The sequence below is a fragment of the Electrona antarctica genome (genome assembly GCF_951216825.1).
Source record: "Electrona antarctica genome assembly, chromosome: 2".
In the NCBI taxonomy this organism is placed as follows: domain Eukaryota; kingdom Metazoa; phylum Chordata; class Actinopteri; order Myctophiformes; family Myctophidae; genus Electrona; species Electrona antarctica.
In genome coordinates, this window is record NC_136807.1 from 31,989,300 (window position 1) to 32,003,460 (window position 14,161).

General features: G+C 41.8%; 1 protein-coding gene across 1 annotated transcript; it reads right to left on the reverse strand.

Annotated features, from left to right (window-relative positions):
- Positions 1-3,432: 3,432 nt before the first annotated feature.
- On the reverse strand, positions 3,433-4,287 carry LOC306932918 (E3 ubiquitin-protein ligase RNF13-like; the record flags this gene model as incomplete). Its single annotated transcript, XM_079514891.1, has 1 exon — positions 3,433-4,287. The coding sequence occupies one exon, from the start codon at positions 4,285-4,287 to the stop codon at positions 3,433-3,435; it is 855 nt and encodes a 284-aa protein (XP_079371017.1).
- Between the last annotated feature and the right edge of the window lie 9,874 nt (positions 4,288-14,161).

Sequence of the window (14,161 nt, forward strand, 5' to 3'; positions counted from 1 at the left end):
AAGTGAGGGGAGCTGTGCATAGTTCTTGAGAAGCTTGCCTTAACGAGTTCAACAGGAGACAGCTGTGTAGGTGTGAGCTGACCATAGCAAAATCACAATACTCTCATTTCTGCCTCCATAACCACTGCCTCCCTAACACACTCATCGAGTCCAGTGTGACCCCCGGAAATTTGCGTCCCAAAATGTGAATTTGCTTTTGGAGGAGCCAAGAGCGAGGAGAGAGGGAGGAGGCTCCCAGGCAGCTTGAAGCAAAGAAGATCAGCAATACGGGGTATATATACATCAAGTGTACCCCGCATGCAAACTTTTTTTTTGGAATGTGTGCCGTAGAAATTCTCCTCCGCCAGATACAAGCCTCCGGGCTCTGGAGAGAGCCAGCTGTGTGTGATACTGTACGTCATAAGTAATTACCATCACTACAAATTTACACTGACTGAGTGTTCCCATTCTTTAGAGCGAACCCAATTGATTCCTGCGTCCGTCGTGATGCAATGTGTTGTGAAGGCTCTATAGCCGAAACGTACAGGTCGCTTTTTTTATATATGATAGTTCATGATAACTAATGCATCACCTAAGCCTTAATATAGGCTTAATTAAGGCTTAATTAAGCCTTAATTATGTGTATGAATTTGTCCCTTAAAGTAAAGTGTTACCGGAGCTCCAATACCATTACAACATGTGTATATTCATTGGTGGCCATCTTGAAAAATGGCCGCCATCTTGAAATTTGATTTGGCCAGATGGTTTTGTGAAAAGAGCAATCCCTAAGGAGTATGTGTGCCAATTTTGGTGCTTGTATCCGCAACCCGCAAGTGAACGATTATTACTGTTATCTGCCCCGCTATATATGAACAAGACTGAGACTTAGCTCCGTTTGTAACCTCATATCTACGCTACGAGAATAATAATAATAATAATAATAAACTTTATTTATATAGCACCTTTCATGTCATAAAATGCAACGCAAAGTGCTTTACAGGGCGGAAGAAGATAAAAACACAAACATAAAGTAACAATTAAGCAAGCGAAAACACAGTGGCCTTAAAACAATAAAAAACAATAGTAAAGTAAAACCGGCAAGGCAGTAAGAACAAACTACGGAGGGTGCCTGTCTAAGCTGTAATGGGAGTTTATTCTAGGCTGTTGGCGCATAGAAGCAGAAAGCTGCCTCACCGTGTCTTTTAGTTGCCATCCCTTTAGGCACCTCAAGCAGGCCAGCAGTGGAGGACCTGAGGGGGCGGCCTGGGACATAACTAGGTAGACAGTCAAGGAGGTACAGCAAGAGGGTGCAAGACCATTTAGAGCTTTATAAACCAGTAAAATAATGTTAAAAATCCTAAAAACTACTGGAAGCCAATGTAGTGAGGCTAAAACTGGGGTAATGCATGTTCTCTCATTTCGTTCTAGTTAAAATTCTAGCTGCTGCATTCTGTACAAGTTGAAGCCTGTCAGTTGTTTTCTTTGGCAAGCCAGAATAGTGCATAGAGAAGAGGTTAAACGATATTCCTGCACGGATCAAAATGCGGTTGAGCTGTCCACAGACAGTGGCGAAAACCCTTTTCACAGTATCGTTTCCCAAAAGTAAAGGTATCAGAACCGAGATACAGTTGATAAACTTAACGCCGGCACGTGAATTGTAAGTTAGGGGTGAAACAACCGCTTACAAAGCAGTTGTTTGTCAGCCAGTACCATGTTTTCTCAATACTGATACCTTTACTTTTTGGAAACGATACTTTTTTTGCCACTGTTTGTGGACGGGCTCGACCTCATCTCGGAGCTTAATTGTAGCAGCGTAGATATTGAGGTTCCAAACGGAGCTAACTGAGACTGAGACTGCATGTACAGTGTACATCTATGATGAAAAATATAAAACATGAAATTATAAATAAGAAGTCCACTATAAGCATGCATTACATTTGGCGCTGATCGGTTTACATTTATCCCTACACAGTCAGACTGTCTATACATTACAGTATGTTAGAACTGGAGGGGGTACAGAAAATCTCTGTCCACTAATTTCAATGAAAGTGTCTCACCCAGCACTTACCCCTCCAGAAGTACGTCTTTCCTTCAGAGTGTGGGGCCCACTGTGGGCGTGTAAAGTGGACTAATGCGCATGCTAATGGGCCCAGTGACATGTCACAAACTAGTAACTACCTCCATGAGCCTGTGAGCCAATGTGTTGAGCCGCATGAACTTGTGGGCCAAAACATGCAGTGCATGTGCATGCAGGCTTTGTCTCCTACTGGTCATACAGGTATCTCTATCTATCTGACATTTTCTGTCTCTCTACACTCAAAACAAAACAGAACAAAACCAGGTCCAGCATGATTTACCTGTGATTCTCTGACATCACGTTCTGTTGATTATGTCATCAACGGCTGTACAGTGGATCTGAGATTATGAATTCACAAACCTAGACCAAACCGGCGCCCACTCTGGAACGATGCATGTTGTGAAAGACTTTCCAGAGAGTTTTGTAGTATTGTCAGATTTGCGGTTCTGGACAACCTGAACTCCATATATGCCTAAATATTGCAATAACTTGTTGCACCTGTACACCTGTTGATTTAACAGAGTTAAATCAACACTGTGAGATAAAGAATCACACCCATGTGAAATGAGGGGCACCCCTATCATTATAGGCTCTGATGCCGACCACATTTGGAAAAGGAAGAAGGAATCGTCTAGAAAAAGAGCATGGTCTCGTGCCATCGTGGCACGATGGAAGTCTGCATGCAAGTTGGGAAAGCCTACTAGGGAACGATGCAAGTCGGGAATGCAAGCCGACTGTTTATGAAATCAATACCCATTGTACCTGTTAGAGAACTTGTTGCACCTGTACACCTGTTGATTTAACAGAGTTAAAGGCATTCTCAGGCATTCTCAGGCATTCTCTGATTTAACAGAGTTAAATCAACACTGTGAGATAAAAAATCACACCCATGTGAAATGAGGGGCACCCCTATCATTATACATCATCATACATCATCTCATGAACAACTGAATTTGTGATTTGCTCGTCTACATATGATGTAAAATTTCCCTTTATTGTCAGTGGCATTTAATGTTTGTGTTGCCACAAATGTACATCATATTTGAGGCACATATGACCTAATTTGACCTTTCATTGTCAATGGTAAATGAGACGTGTGGGGACAAGAGCTGTATATGTGATTGGTTAGCCGATTTGCTCGTCTACATATATGACGTAAATCTTCCCTTCATTGTCAAAGGCATTTAATGTTTGTGTTGCCACAAATTTACATCATAATTTGACGGACATATGGCCTAATTTCTCCTTTCATTGTCAATGGCAAATATGAGACATACAGAAGCTGTATATAGGAGGGGCTAGCGCCCCTCAAAACTGGGGTCCTTAAATTGAACGGTTTGAGAATCACTGGTGTAGACGGCTTATCCCATAGAGAACTACGCCTGCTCAGAGTACACCTTCTGCGTGCACGTGGGACACGTGTTCTTCATCATCTTGCTCAGCCAGTGGTCCACACACTTCTTGTGGTAGGCATGAGAACATGGCAGGATCCACAGCATGTCCCCTGCCTGGTAGTCCTCCAGGCAGACGGCACACACATCATACGTGTCTCCTTCCTGGTACTTGTGGACGGGGAGTTTATTGAGCTGTTCCTTGACTCTTCGAGCCCGACGGCGTCTTTGGAGAAACACTTTCAGAGATAAAAGAGTGTGGACCATCAGCCCGACGAGTCCTGCGATGAGTCCTATGAAGATTAAGGTCACGAACACACCAATGACTTCAGTGAGGATAGTCTGACCAAGGTAAGCTGATGTGAGGACAATATGATTTCCCTCATGAGTGTAGTTCTCTTTCAGTGCGGTGGCGGTGCCTTCACCCACAAACACTGCTGGGATGTTTATCCTGATCCATTTCATAACATCCCAGTATGATCCCATTAGGATTAATTTGTTGGAGCCCACGTTGTGAATAATGGCTGCCTCATACCCGGCTGCCATAGCATTGCTGACCTTGACATCGAAGTCACAGTCAAAGCTCCTTATGAGGACGAAGATGCCAGTGTCGGAGGCTTTGGCAATGTCCCCACAGGCATTCTCTGGCTCCGCCACAACCAGACGGCTGCTTCGCCCATCGCCGCCCGGTATGTATCTGCTGAAAAGTGCCGGAAGGTGTAGAAAGTCCTCCTGCTTTTTGTTGAAGGTGTAAGCAGCGATGCCTGCCTCTACCGGCAGGAGGTTGAGAAAAGTAAAGAGCAGGACAGTTACAATGGTGAGCTGTTTGGTCAACAGCATCGCTATGAATTGAAGCCAGGTAAAGAGATCTCACCGTCGTACACCCTTCACCATGTGGTATACTGTAAAAGAGTCGGCACACAACTCCTGCTTTTATATCCCCAAACTTACAGCTGCCACGGCTGGAAGTCGATTGGACAGAGATTGTAATGACGTCACAATAGGTTTGAGCAATATATCGATATGAATATCACCTGGAATTTTGAATAATGTAATATGTTGATATGGCATAAGTCTAGTCTTTTCCTGGTTTTAATCACTTAAGCTGAGAAGGAATGGTTTGCGTTCATTGCACCATACCCTCTTGACTGGGTGACACAGGGGTCTGTACTTGGCCCCCCTCCTTTTTTACCCTCTTCAACACATCTTTTGGCTCTGTCATTTCTGCTCACAAGCTCTCCTACCACTGCGGTGCATGCAGCACATTACCTTGAGCTCAATTCAGTCACGTGTACTTTAAGCCAGGCACACATTGCAGCGATCACCGATCCTATAAGTTTACAATTTACAACATCCAAAGGATCAGACACTATTACTTTACTGTATTTGTTACTTTAGACAGGACACTGTATATTAATGAAAGATTAATACAATAGCAATGATGCTAAATTTCATCCGCAGTCCCCACAAAAATCCTAAAAAATATTTAATGTTTGTGTTAGGGACAAGATGACGTAAATTTTCCGGTCATGCGTTTTTAAAACAAACATTGAACTAAAAACAAACATTAAACCTGTATATAGGAGGGGCACAAAACAGGTACAAAAATGTATACCTATTTAAGCAAAAACTAAAACACATGTGTGCTTGGCTCATTTGTTTGAAGACAAACTTATCGTTTTAGATACTTCCCCACCCAGGAGTCTGCCCAACCCCTTATCTCAGTTATCTCTAAGCTGACTATTGCAACTCCCTCCTTATTAATTATTATATGCTTTTGTTGCTGCCCACAAAGCACTGATGTTGGCCTATGAGGCAATTAACTAAGGGCATGCACCCCGCATTGTACAGGTCTTACATACGTTTACATTGCCAAAGCAGAAGTGGAACAAGACAATCAAAACAGAACAATGTATTTACAAATAAATATTGGATATAAATAGGAATTAAATAAAGGTGTAAACAGAGCTGTGTTATATTAGCAATTTGGGTAATACTATCTTGTGAAACTATAAAAAGCATTTTCTGTCAGAGATAGTTATACAATATACATCCATATAGAATACGTTAGCTTTATACTCTCTCTCTCTCTCTCTCTCTCTCTCTATCTCAGGGTAAAAATCCAGGGTGTTAACTATGAAAGGGTAATATACTGTATGGACCAAACCGGAGTTACATTTTACTGTGCAATTTTTAAGGCCATGTGTATGCATCTACATTTGACAGTAGATGGCGCCACATACACTGAATGGATATGACTAAAGAAATGTGAACGTTTCACAAAGGAGGTTCTCTGTGAAAGGTAAAAGTCCTGTAGAATGCTTTCTTCTTTTCTGCCCTAACCCTAACCCTTCTTTGTTTTTTCTTGGAAAAATGACACGATGGGAACTTATATTATTACGGTATATTCCTATAGTTACTTTCCACCACTGTCCTGCTGTAAAGCAGTGAGATCTGAATAAAAATAAGTCAGCTTCAAGCATGTATTAAAGTGCTTTAATGTGTTTACAGGTTGTTGTCAGTCAGTCAGAAAGAGATGAATGGAATTGCAGGAACACGGTTATAAATACATTTTGTTTATATCAATAACAACAAACAACAAAATATTTAACCACAAGGTAAATTAGACATGAGTGAAAGACAAACCCCAAATCAAATGACAGCATGGCAGCAGTGTGATTCATTCGAATGAGAAGAGGGTTTCTAACTGACTAACTAATAACTAATGTACATTCATTAAAAAACAAACAAAACAATCAATAGTCTGTCTAATTGAACAATCTATAGGCTTATTGAGACATCATAGTAAAAGTGAACTGTCAAGCATGATACGCACATACTGTAAACTTGGAAATGTACAATTAAAAGGCATTACTAAAATGTAGTTAATGCCTTTATAATTGTACGTTGGATGACTATCAAATGCCAAACATTATACAGTCATATGTTCATTCACAATAATGCCCTCCTTGCTAAACATTTACATGAAATGAGTCATGACTGAATGTGACTGAGACAGACGAAAGGTAAAAAATACATGGTATTGTGTTCAATGAATTTTAGTGTTCATTTTAGAGACACCTTGTATGCTGGATGCTTGTATGGTGTTCATTTTAACCCGGAAGTGTTAAAGGAGAATTCCATGCTAGAAGGCTTTCTTACCTTTCTTACCTTTCTTTGTAATCGTTACGTCCCCACCAAAAAGGTGCAGGTGTTTTTTTGTGCAAAAACTCCTTATTGGCTATTTCCCCTACCATAAGCCCTCAATGAATTGCATTGAATTGAATGGGAATTGAATGGGGCTATGGGGTGTTGTGCTAATTCGCTTATTTCCATCGAAATAAGTAGTAAAGTGTGTCGCTTGGGATATTATTTACATTATGAAGAGAGGATATATACAAAAAAATTATAATTTTGAGCGATGGAAATAAGCGAATTAGCACAACACCCCATAGCCCCATTCAATTCCCATTCAATTCAATGCAATTCATTTAGGGCTTATGGTAGGGGAAATAGCCAATAAGGAGCTTTTGCACAAAATAACACTTGGACCTCTTTGGTGGGGACGTAACAACTACAAAGAAAGGTAAGAAAGCCTTTTAGTATGGAATTCTCCTTTAACATGGACCAGGTCTATTTGTACACTTTCAGGATGAAATACTGAAATTAACACTCCAGAGGACGTTATTGCTGTGCGTGTCAGATTTTATAAGCACGACATTGTTTGAATCACGGAGATGGTATTCTACTGTGTGTGCATTGGACCACACCAATGTGAATACAAAATGGGTTAAATTACATGAAATTAAATCAAACTGAACGAATGCCTCACACAAATGCACACATGCATGCATGTATGAATACATGTCCATCAGTCGAGATAAAAGCAGCTTGCATACAACAGAATTTCCTGCAGGCGTCGCAGGACACAGCCAGAATATCTGTCCATTTATTACCAAACTTAAAAACCATTAATAATGTCTACAGTCAGTCATACAAGAATTCATATGAATTGGAGGATATACTGTATGGCTATATGAGCAAAACACAGTAGGAGTTTATTCCTCAACATGCAAGAGTTAAGAAGTGCACAAGACGTTTATTGTAGGCTATATACCTCAGACACCCCACCCCCAACAAAACATTTAGGCCTACAGAAGTACATTAAACAGGCAACATTTGTATTATACTGTATATGTAACTCTGTAATCCTGTGACTGCATTATTTCTGCGCCACAAGCTGCCGCTGTAACACGGAGGGGTGTGGACATACTTGACCAATAGAGGGTATCCGCATGCATAAAGTGAGTGGCAAAGTGATTTTAACGTTGCTTAGTGCAATCAGATAGCACTTTTCTGTATGGGCTGCCAAGGCCAGGAAGCCATTTTTTGCCACTCAGTAGGCGTTCCCGCATAACTTCCGGATACTGTATGTTGATGATCACACGCATACACTCTATTGGACCAAGGGGCCAGTGAGGCTATTCAACGTTGAGGCGCTCGGCCCTAGTGGTAGGAGGAGGGACTACAGGCGGACCCGTGGATTCATGACCGGGAAACCCAGTGCAGCTGGGCTTTAACATTGAGCGCTCGGTTGCACTTCCGCATTTGACCACCAAAATTTGGTGGTCAAATGCGGAAGTAGACGTTCTGAGACGGTACTTCCGGCAGTCTTCCGGGTGCTTCAAAACGCCACTGAGCAACTTCCACTGACATGAATAGCTGGGGGGGCGGAGCTTCGCGCCAGTTCAGTCTCTATCCTTTTATATACTCTATGTATTGGACTAGTTATATCATGACAAGGTACCTGGTACTTACACCCAGAGCCATAGAGTAAGACAGAGTTATGACATTGGGGGGGGGGGGGCAGAAAACAGCCTGGTCACGTGACGTTGCGCGAGCCCATAGACGCCAATGCATTCCGTAAACTTCCGGTTGTCACTCTGGATTAAGAGTGTCTGCTAAATGACTACATTGTAATTGTCCCTTTTCAATAGAAGTCTATGTAGAAGAGCCTGGCTCCATGAAGTGAGTTGTCGTAACTCTGTCTTACTCTATGCCTCTGCCTACACCACCCAAACCTACTACCAAAGTGTCATTGTATTTTAAAATAAGCCAGAAACAGACTTGAGCCACAGAGGCGCTAGCTGAACAAGTGCCCAGCCGCCCGGTGCAATGTCCACTTCTGTTGACTCCATCCTGGTCAATGGTATCAACAATACCGTATGAGAATGCAAAATAATGTATATTGTTGTTGTCGGGTGGAAACCTGTATGTCCAAAACGGTTCCTTTTGTATTATTACTTTAAAAATAAATTATTAAAATAGTCAATCTACAAGCTCACAACACTTGTATATTGGCTTTTTTCACTACTTTTGTGCAACACTCTTGTATGATGGAGTAGGTTAGTTCAAATATGGTTTCCGGCTTTCCGCTTGAGAGCAATGGTGTCACTCTGTGTTACTTGCTGACACGAGCCCATCTACAGTACAAATAGCCACACTGGCACACCATTTGTGCAGTAGGCTACAGCAGACGGAAGAGTAGAGCTTAAATGAGGCTATAAAGTGTGAGTTGTAGGTATGAATAAATTAGGCTTTATGGAACAAAGATATACAGTACAGGGGAACACATTTACTGGTAAAATGCTACTACTTGAGAAAAACCATGCATAACAGAGACAGACACCTTGCTACTCACAACAGAAACACTAGGGGTCAGAGTTGGACTGTTTAGTGCAATGCACTGGGTGGCTGGCTGGAGGGGCATATAAAATGTCAAGTCACAGCAGGGGGAAAAGGGGTGCGGGGGTGCATGCATAGGGAAAGAAAAGATCACATCATTAGGAATCACAACTATTGCTTTTCTGTTGAACTTATGTGCATTTATACAACTTTCAGGACGTTTTCCGGCAATTTTTCTAGCAAAATAAAAATGTGCATCTGTCAAACTATCATAAAGGGAACACAGTGGTTCTCTAAACTACTTTGAATGACAAAAACAAAGCACACATTGAACAGCGCACTGGTCTTAGTATCTACATCTCATCTATGCATGAAAATAGTTGATCTACAAGCTCACAAGCTGGTAGATCGACCATTTCTGGCGCTCATTTCCGTCGTTTGACGAAGTATTCATTGGGCTTTACTATTCTTTTCCCTTTTTCCTTTGTTCCCTCGTCTCATATTTTCACTTGCACTTTATATCCTTTCTCCTCCTTCCTCCTCCACCTTCATCACTTTCTCCTTTCACTCCTCTTCCTATCATTCTCTCCTCTCCTCCTCCCTACGGGAGTGTGGGGGGGTGGGCTGGCATTTCTCTAGCAGCAGGAGTTCTGGCTGCACCCAGCTTAAGCCCACGCTGGGTAGAAGAGGGAGGGTGCAGGAGACAGGTGTGTGTGTGTGTGTGTGTGTGTGTGTGTGTGTGTGCGTGTGTGCGTGCGTGCGTGCGTGCGTGCGTGCGTGCGTGCGTGCGTGCGTGCGTGCGTGTGTGGAACTGGAAGTACTGGACATAAAATGATGCCCCCCGCCTTAAGATCTGCCAACACTTGTCTAATTATCTCTGTACGGAATTCATGTTGGAATATTTAACAGTCTTAACAACTTTTTTTTTAAAACTCCATTGAATGAATATCCTTCCGTAATCCCAGCACAGTCACTCATCCTATAGTGTAAGGATTAATGTAATTGATTGTGGCAGGCAGGGCTCTAAAAAATAAGAATAAAACAAATCATAGTGTTTTGCACAGCTCTGCGAGTCTCTCCACAAATGTGTGCATTATTGATAATGACAATGATAAATTACTAAATTAGACTGAGAGATTAGTGCATGTTAACAACACATTTGTCGTGGGTCAGAGGTTGTTGAGATTGTGTCCACTGAAGCACTCAAATGGACTGACTGTATCGTCTGTGTCACATAGCAGACTAAAGCATCTGCAAGCTCACATTGTACGTGCCCGCAACAATACACTATTTTCTTTAGCTTGTAGATTGGCTATTTTTCTTTACAAATCAGGCTTTATACTCCTGATGGCCTGGTGGTCACCAGAGAAAACACTGGCACTTGTGAATAATTTGGGCCACAAACAAAAGATGGTTGTGACATGTATTGAAATCGGTCCATTCCTTTGCTTCAGATCGTTTCACTTTCAGGAGGGAAGTAACTATTTTCCGAATGCAGGCTTATATTCTTTTGTCTGAAAATGTTATTCCACCACTATTTCCAGATTCACAGCAGAACATTTAGGAATTAGCATTTTATTATGATGAATGGATGATTATTTGAGCTTGATTGTGTCCAACAGGAATCAAGCCCGCCACCGACTGCATGCTTGCCCGAAGTCATCGAGATTCAACATATCCGTGGTTTGCAGAGAATTTCAATGCAAATGTTTTTCAATGTTCATCCACTCAGTTAAATGTAAAACTGACACTCGGAACAGTAGTTCTACAGTATAAACACAAAAATGTAAATGTACAAATGTAATAAAAATAAAGTAGCCTATCTGGTGACAACAAAATATTTATTTTAAATAATCTAGTTTTGAACAATTTTATATTTTATCTTGGGGACCAGCCTACACTCTGTGTAGCACGCCTGTGTAGTTTCTTTATCATATCCGTACTATCTCTCTGCTCCATTACATTCCACACAGATATCGTGAAAGCATATACCTCCTGCGTTGTGTGTGATTTATCCCTCGTGGCGGCTACATACTTCACACAGAGTCCAACCAAATAAAGTTCACTCAATAATCTGCCCGGCTCAACCCATCCGCCCGAGCCAATGAAGCAGTGTACAGACCGGAACCGGTGGTTTTACCACATCCAGCTGTTGGGAATTTGTCACAATGGTACGAATGGTTGCTATCATTTATTGTTAATACTCAGAGATGGATTACAGAGCTGAAAGTTGGCTTGTGAGAGTACTTCCACTCAGCCAACATCTCTTCAAAACTATCGCTGCTTTTGCTGCTGGCAATGCCTTTGGCGGAATGCGGAAATAAAATAACATATCACATCCACCTTGAAGTCTGACAAATGACTATGTCCGACCTTTATTCGGATAGTCAGAACATGTTGTAAGAGCAAAAACAAGCAGCTCCGCAGTTCAGAATGATGTAATTTTGTAGTTATTGCCTTCCCTGCCCAGACAAACTTCAGACGGTAATTGAAAGTATGTAATGGGCTAATTTTTGCAACAGTCAGTCACATTACTGCTCCATCCTCAATACAGTTGAGAAAGTAGGCTAATGCAATTAACAGCAGAATGATTGAGGTTTTTAAGAAAAACCTAGGTGTTAGTTTCGGCTTCACATTGCTGTCAGGCAGAAACCTCAATATTTCAATGATACAAGCTCACAACGCATCGTGAGTGTTTGTAGATCTGCTTTGAAACATTTTCAAAGTATACTTGATATTGCGTCTTTCTAATTAAACCTGTTGTCTGCCAAAGTCTTGATATGCTGTCTTTTATCGCTTTATATTGATATGAAACGGTTTCTGAAGACCAATTTTTTAACACTGGCCCGGTTGCTAGGCAATGCCTTGATCACCCCAGCACCAGGATACATACACGTTCATGCGTAGACTTACTAGACTACCATTCAAACAGGGATCTTTTCTTGCTTTTTTCTCGGAAACTACGAGCGCTGTCCATGGTTTTGACAAACCATCCGAGTTTCGGATCTGATTTTTGATCTATTTTTTAGATTAGAATATTAACGTTTCTTGCAGAAACATATTGTGAGCTAATGCTATTTTCCCCATTTTCTTTCGCCAGAAGCTAACTACCACCAATGACCCCAAGGTGGCAGTCAAAGTGAACCGAATAAATAACCAGAACTGCACTCTGTCGAGTGCCTACTTGCTTGTTGCACACAAGTAGGCCATAAATGGCCTACTAGTGCGCAAGCAGAGCGCGCAAGTACTGTCGACCGCTACAAACTGTCAAATCTCAGCTTCTCTGTGAAAGAACGTTTGAAATATTGAATTATTAGGTTTAGCTATTTGCAACGTACCTAGTTTTTGGAGGTAAAAAAGTAGTAACGAGTGACGGCTTTCGATGGTGACGTATATGTCGATCAGTGTCGGGTGGATTAAAGGAAATGCCTCTATGTATATGTCATTTGTACGTTGATTAGCGGTATAATGTGGTTACTTTGCGTATGCCCCGTTTGATGCGTATGTATCATAGCAGCATATGACGTCAGGGTCTAACTGGTATAACTAGCTCTCAATGATGACGTAATAAAGATGTGGATTAAAGGACCCAATGCCAGGGTGTAATTGGTTTTCGATGGTGACGTAATGACGATATGTTTTAGTGTCGGAAGGATTAAAGGTAATGCCCCTATGTATACATGTATGTAATTTGACACCACTGCCATTTCAAGCACAAGTAGTCATTACGTCATACGCTGGATCGGCGCATACACATCAAACGGCGACATACGCATCGAAGCACTGGACGAAAACTATTACTTGCGCGCTCTGCTTGTGCAAGTAATAAATAAACCGAAAAGTATTCACAAGAGCTTGTGACAAAATAAGTAACTACATTGGATCCATTAGGATACAACTTTCTTTCCTGAAAAGTAGCTATTTTTGGGGGGATATACAAAGGGTCCTGTCAGACACTACAATTAGAAAGCGATCCAAAATATTGACTAGAAACAGACATGTGTCCACTGCCTGGTTCTGATGAGAGCTGCCGCTTTACTCTTCTCTGGAATGATGTTGCCTCTCGTTTGTAGGCCGTGGAGTCCGTTAAGCGTTATCGGTGTGAAGCAGCAGGTTGTGTGTGAGTCATGCTTTGGGTGATATTGCATGCCTGTGCCCTCTGCCGCATCTGGGTGAAAGTCCAGAGTGAAGCCACACAGTTGAAAAATAAATAGAAGGGGGGAAAAAGCTGTGCCCGCTTCCCTCATGTGGGTGTGACAGCATCCGATGAGGTGCATGATTTTCATATGAGTTGCTTGAATTTAACGTAATGAAAATGAATCCCATCCACCACAACACTTCCGACTTGCGATACTGAAACTTTCAAACTAGGCACAATTCCAGATTATGTTACTGCATTGCTTATTTATCGCCTGAAATGTTTTCTGTATCTGTAGCTCTTTTGTCTCTGGGGTGGAATCCAGCATCATTCAGTGTGAAGCCTGCCGATTCCAGCCATTTCCAGAAAAAGCTGAGAGAGCTGGCTACTTGCTGCCTTGCTGCATAAACACATAGGCCTACCATTCCAAAGGATGTTCTGTTGATTGGCACTGTTTTTCATATTTGTAAAACATGCCTAAAAAGTTTAGGCATGAGGGGTAAGGCGTCGCACAAGATAGGGCCCATAGTCTCTTCATTCAGAGAACAATTGTTTTCATTCCATCCATCTAACAGGGACTAATCTAGACGAGGGAGGCCAGGTGAATATCAGAAACTCGATGGTAAATAACTAAACTAGCAGTAGGGCAAGAGTTGAGAACCACTGGACTAAACCGTACGTCTGCAATGCATAGCGAGGTGAAGTGTGGTCGAGATTCAGAAGTGGAAGGTAAAATAGGGTGAGTTCTGAGGACGAAGGTGAAAACCAGCTGTCAAAGCAGGTAACGATGATAAATAAAATAATAACATTTCTCTACTCTCCTGCAAAGATGACGTGAGGATGGGCTGAGTGATGAGAAGAGAGAGAAAAGGGAACTTGAGTGTGTGGGCG